Below are 6022 nucleotides of genomic sequence, written 5' to 3'. Positions count from 1 at the left end.
CTCTGCAGTTCAGCTAGCCTGGCCATCTTCTCCTTCTTGCGTTGAACCTGCTGCTGAAGGATTTCCAGATTTTGAATCTCCTGATCTAGATCATCCTCCGGAGGTGTTGGACTGGTAGCCTTCCTCTTCTGGCTTCGTGCCTCTCTAAGAGAAAGGACGTCTTGATTGGGGTCCAGCGGCTGCAGCGTGCCAGCCCCTGGTGCTGAAGCCTTCTTCGGCGGCATGACGAAGATGATGCCTTCCGAAGGTGTTGAAAAGCTCAAGAAATGGAAGTGAGTTCACCGGAGGTGGGCGCCAATGTTGGGGACTTGTTCTCAAGTGCTAAGAGTTTAAGAACAAGGCAACATAGAAAATGTTAATCGTTAATGCCCTTCGTCCTCCGAAGCACTATTTCCCTTAGGACATAATGACTTGCGGACGAAGGTTATGAAGGACATACCTTCATAAATTAATCAAATAATGACGAAGGATGAAATATGAAGAATGTAAAGGAAAACATGAACAATCATTTATTATTATTGAGCATAAACAAAAATATTATTGAACAAGTGTACCTTCAATCGGAAGGAAATGATTGTACAAGCGTGACGCAAAAAGCGAATGCCAAGTCAGCGTGAACAGTACGGGGATACTGTTCACCTATTTATAGACACGGGACACAGCCCTTACAAAATTACATTCATGCCCTTTACATCTGACAATAACTCTATAGTAATCTATTGAGGTCTGAATAGCCTTTTCATCTTTAAGTCGGTTCCACTCTCTGCTGTTACGCCGAAGCTTTCCTGCTCAACACCTTCGGCTCTGTATCAAGCTTCGTATTAGTCCGGTCTGCTGCAATGCCGATTTTAGTCTGAGGGTACCTGTTCACATATTGTACTACAGAAATACTGTTAAATCCTGTTTTTGAGGACCTTCGGACGCCGAAGGTCCCCAACAACTTGTATTTTGATACCGGAGGAATAAGATGAGTATAAAGACCGACCGAAAAAGGTCAAAGAAAGAACACGAATGATAGTGAAAACTTGAAAGTTTTATTTACACGGGCTCGTTTTGAAAGTTTTCTTCTGTTTCATGATAAAATGGAAATGGAATGGTAGCCCAAAAATGAAAAAAGTGAGCTCTTATCGCTTCTTCAGGTCGTTTCCAATATGTCCGAAAACGAAGACAGAATGACGGAATCGAGCCTTATCCAAACACAAGAATAAAGAGACCGCGTTGTAGCTTGTAGGTGAGAAAATATCTGGCACATTGTTCTCCTCAGTGGAATCGCTCTGACGTGCGGTTCTATCACTCAATGAAATCGCTCCGACGTGCGGTTCTTTCACTCCTGTCCCACCTGTCATGTTCGTCGGATTCACACATAATTATTCTCTGGTTTGGCTCGACTTATTAAGTTAATGAGTTATATACTTAGCTTAACTCATTTATGAGCTCGAACTAACTCGTTTAGCTCGTGAGACAGAGCAGAATAAATAATATATACATAATATTTAATTTCTAGTTAATTTTAAACTAATTTAACAATATAAAATAATATAAAATACTAATTATATTCATAGTTTCATAGAACACATTAGTGTTAAATTAATACAACTCATCACTTATCAATTCACAATTCACACACATATTTATCAGTTTAATTCATAGTTATATTCACGTAGACCAATTTAACGTATAAATATAGTTTATCAATCATTAGTTTAATTTATAGGTAATAAATACAACACAACATATAAATACAACATATAAATGATATGTATATAAATTTATTTTGCTAAAATGTACTAGTTTGTTTAGATTACGAGCTGGCTGGTTAATAATATCAGATTAACTCGAGTAAAAATTCAAATAAGCTAATCCTAGTCGAGACCAGCTTAGGCTATGCGCAGCGCATCCCGCCACACGCCCTCTCCCCTTCGTTTAGCGTGTGCAGAGCAACGCTACACGCTGCAGCGCTCACCGCTACCGCTGCTACAGTACAAGCGCAATGCACAGTGAACCGCCAGATGCAGGGTAACGCTAACGGCTCCTCTTGCGTATTTTTGTAACACGTGAGTATTTATTAGATAGAGAAAAATTGATAGTAAATGAAAAGTAGGTATAGGAAATGATATTTTATAGTTGTAGTGGGGTATAGGGGGAGAATATAGGGGGAACCGCTGCGGGAGATAAAAAAGTAGGGGATGAAATGTTGATGATGTGATGTAAAAAAGTGATATAGGGGGAAAAATTTAGGGGTAACCGTTGCAGACAGTCTTAGGTAGCCCAGCCCTATCGAGAAGCTGCCCCTTCCGCCTCTATATCTTCTTCTTGTCCTCCGCCTCCATTTCGCGTTCCCTTCGTTGCGTCTTGAAAGGGGAGAGAGAGAGAGAGAAGAGAGAGAGAAGAGAGAGAGAGAGAGAGGAGTGGGAGACCCGCGAGAGGCTGCCGTGTAGGGACCGTAGACTCAGCGACTGCGAAGGAGGGATAAGGGGATGGCCGGGATCGGACCGATCAGGCAGGACTGGGAGCCGGTCGTTGTGCGGAAGAAGGCACCCACCGCCGCCGCCAAGAAGGATGAGAAGGCCGTCAACGCCGCGCGCCGCGCCGGTGCGGAGATCGATACCATGAAGAAGTGTAAGTGGTTTCATAGATTTTGGTTGCTACCCCCCCTAACTCGATTTTGGAGGTCTTTTATCTTTCGGGTTTCGATTCATCCGTTTTGCAGCACAGCCGGGTTTGCTGTTCGGTGATGGGATTCGACGAATAGGGTTTCGTTCTTTTTTTTTCTATTCTTTGATTATGATGATGTTTTTTGTGCACTTTGGGGATTCTTCATCCTTCAGTCTGGTACGGTTTGAGGAAGAGTTGATCTCTTCTAATAGATCTCTTTGCTGCTTCCCTTTCTCTGATTCTGCTTGATCTGTGTTTTTCTGCAGACAACGCTGGTACGAACAAGGCGGCATCCAGCGGTACATCCCTCAACACCAAGCGCCTCGACGACGACACCGAAAACCTCGCCCGTGAGCAATCAGCTGTCTCGTACCATTTCTCATAACAATTACATCGATGCTTGTTTGCTTAGGATCCGAATACATAAATTTGGGCACTTGTAAAGGTGGATGTGATAAAATTATTTAGGAGATAATGTTCATGTTCACATGCCTTGCAGTTTATATTTTTCTCTTAACATATACACTTTATTAGCAGCACTGGCCAAAGTTTCTCTTCTTAAGATTAAGATGGGAAAGCATTGTCGTCGTGCATCCATCCATTGTTTCTTTGTTTTTGGTTATTACATTAAGTTATGGCAAAGCATGGATGTTTCATAAAATGATGTTTTCTTGGTAGGCCATTTGTTCGTACGCAGTCTGTGCATATGTTATATTTTTCTGATGACATTAATATAGAGCAACTCCAAGAGGTTAGGTATATGGTTTTGTAAAGGTAAATTTAGCTAATATTAGTAGAAAAGTGTATCCAATAGGCTCTGTAAACAACTCTTCAAATTTAGTGGCTCTCTATCCATCCACCTTCGCCCTCCATTTTTGGATAGCCTGCTTCACTTTCTATTCAGTTCGTAGGTTTACCAAATCTGTTGGATTAGCCTACACTTTTTCTGTAAAATCTATTTTAGATAGTAGCTAAATTAGTAAATTTGGCTAGTCTTTTTAGCTAATCTCTTGGAGTTGCTCTTAGAGGAGTGAGTTTTGAAGTATTGCTGTATTTGTGTTTTTAACAATTTTGCTTGTTGCATCAATCAATCTTCATAAGATTTTATACTTTCGACAAATGAGCTATTTGCACGCCATTATATAATATACTATGTGTTTATGTTAGTTGTTGAGTTTCTACTGAAAATGAATTACTAAGTGAACATGCCTTCAATAATGGGGTGTTTGGTTTGAGGAATGAGGTGGTCCATCTTCTCACTCCTCACTTTTTTTGTTTGGTTTGTGGAATAGAATGAGTTGATCCATCACCACCTCATTCTTCATAAGGTATATAATTAGTATATGCATGAGGAATGGGTTGATTCCACCAAAATTTATGGGATGAGCTCATGATGCATCACCTTATGAAGCATAGGTTGACTCACCAAAATTTATGGGATGAGCTCATGATGCATCACCTTATGAAACATAAGTTGACTCACAAACCAAACACACCATAAGTGTCTTGGTGAGTTCATTGAGGCTTCAATGGCAATATATTTGTTGTATAAGCATCTTGTCTGAGTGTGACTCTTTGTGGCTTGTTAGTGCACATGATAATTTTGTGACAATTACTGGATACGAGTTTGATGTGAAGTCAGTTTGTCCTCTGCAACCTGCATAGCATGATTCCTATGCATATGGAATATTATTGTAACTGAAATTCATACAGCAGATCAAAAGCATGCCACATTTGCGCTCATTGTACCCAGTGTCATTTTTTTGGACATGGTATGCATGGCAAGTAAAAAGGGTACTGCTGAACCATGGTCCTTTGCCCGTTATTCCTAATGTCAACACTCAACAGTCAAGTGTGTCTGAGGTTCACTCAAGACTAGGACCTTCTTAAGTCTCTAATCTCATTTACTCTTGGTCTAGGTGCTTGCTTCGCAATGGTTTTGCTTCTGCTTTTATCTATGATGCTGGTGTCCAGGGCAAGGCACAACAATTTGATGGTCACATTGTTATGACTGTACCATGTAGTCCAATGCTAAGACTATCCGCAGCGGTTTCCTCTAAATTTTTCCCCCTATACCACTTTTTACGTCACATCATCAACATTTCATCCCCTACTTTTTTTATCTCCCGCAGCGGTTCTCCCTATATTCTCCCCCTATATTCCACTACAACCATAAAATATCATTTCTTATACCTACTTTTTATCTACTATCAAATTTTCTCTATCTAATAAATACTCACGTGTATACAAAACCACTCAAGAGGAGCGGCTGGCGTTACCCTGAATCTGGCGGGTCACTGTGCATCACGCTTGCACTGTAGCAGTTGTAGCGGTGAGCGCTGTAGCCTGTAGGGTTGCTCTACACACCCTAAACCAAGGGGAGGGGGCGCCTGGCGGGATTCGCTGCGCATAGCCTAATGGCTGTGGTCTCATTTCAGTCACAAGGATATGAAAAATTACTATAGATTAAGTTTGGTTTTTCTCTTTAAGGATTTCAAAATGATGGGACTATTGAACCTGTGGAGGAAGTAATTTGATTTCAGTCATATCCTTTTCATGATAATAATAACTAACTCGGCCTCTTCTCGCTTAATGCTAGATGAGCGAGTTCCAAGTGATCTGAAGAAGAATCTCATGCAAGCAAGGCTCGATAAGAAGCTGACACAGGCACAACTTGCTCAGGTACTTGGTGGTATCATTGGGTTTCAGAACTTCAACCATAGCTGAGAAGTAGCTTGATCCTTGTTTGGCCTATTAATCAGATGAGGATGTGGTGTTTATTGTAGATGATAAATGAGAAGCCACAGGTGATTCAGGAGTATGAATCAGGCAAGGCAATCCCCAACCAGCAGATCATTAGCAAGCTCGAGAGGGCCCTGGGAACCAAGTTGCGTGGCAAGAAATAGCTTTCCTACGAGTTTGTGTCCCGGAGCATCATAATAGGGGGAAGACAAGGCAAGCTGTCTGCTTATTTGTCTATGTTTGGTATCTCAAGTCCTGCGGACTGTTTCTGTTGGCACAAGAGGGAATAAATGTGTTCACGGACCTGTAATGCTTGCTCCTTGTCATATGACCTTGCTCTAAACATTTGTGATGAAGCTGTCAAGGTAATATATTTTCTCTAAATATTTAGCCTATATTGCGATGTCAGTAACCACATCAATGTTAGCGAGCGTGTGACGCATAGCAGTTATAGAACCAAAATTCTGGCGTTCTAATTTGACGGGACTGATCCGTGAATGTTACGTTTTTTTTATGTTGTTCCTAGGCTCGGCAAGTCGGCATCGATGGCTTGCCCCCGGCTCCTGCTTTCCCCTATCTTGTTAAGCCGATTTGGCAGTTTTACATTAAAAACAAGATTTAAGTC

At 41.3% G+C, this 6022-nt stretch overlaps 1 protein-coding gene across 1 annotated transcript; it reads left to right on the top strand.

Annotated features, from left to right (window-relative positions):
• The first annotated feature begins 2371 nt into the window (after nt 1-2371).
• Nucleotides 2372-5791, top strand: LOC100193883 (uncharacterized). The gene is made up of 4 exons (NM_001154553.2): nt 2372-2619; nt 2922-3005; nt 5255-5337; nt 5442-5791. Exons 1-4 carry the CDS (start codon nt 2478-2480, stop codon nt 5559-5561), a joined length of 429 nt encoding a protein of 142 aa, NP_001148025.2. The 5' UTR covers nt 2372-2477; the 3' UTR covers nt 5562-5791.
• The last annotated feature ends 231 nt before the right edge of the window (nt 5792-6022 follow it).

This window comes from Zea mays, chromosome 1 (assembly GCF_902167145.1).
Source record: "Zea mays cultivar B73 chromosome 1, Zm-B73-REFERENCE-NAM-5.0, whole genome shotgun sequence".
In the NCBI taxonomy this organism is placed as follows: Eukaryota; Viridiplantae; Streptophyta; class Magnoliopsida; order Poales; family Poaceae; genus Zea; species Zea mays.
This window is presented reverse-complemented; position numbering and strand designations above follow the sequence as displayed.

Bases quoted from the DNA above. Each gene is read 5' to 3' on its own strand.
- LOC100193883 (NM_001154553.2), top strand. From the start codon at position 2,478: ATGGCCGGGATCGGACCGATCAGGCAGGACTGGGAGCCGGTCGTTGTG. The intron at 2,620-2,921 runs GTAAGTGGTTTC...GTTTTTCTGCAG, and splicing joins GATCGATACCATGAAGAAGT to ACAACGCTGGTACGAACAAG. The intron at 5,338-5,441 runs GTACTTGGTGGT...TGTTTATTGTAG, and splicing joins CACAGGCACAACTTGCTCAG to ATGATAAATGAGAAGCCACA.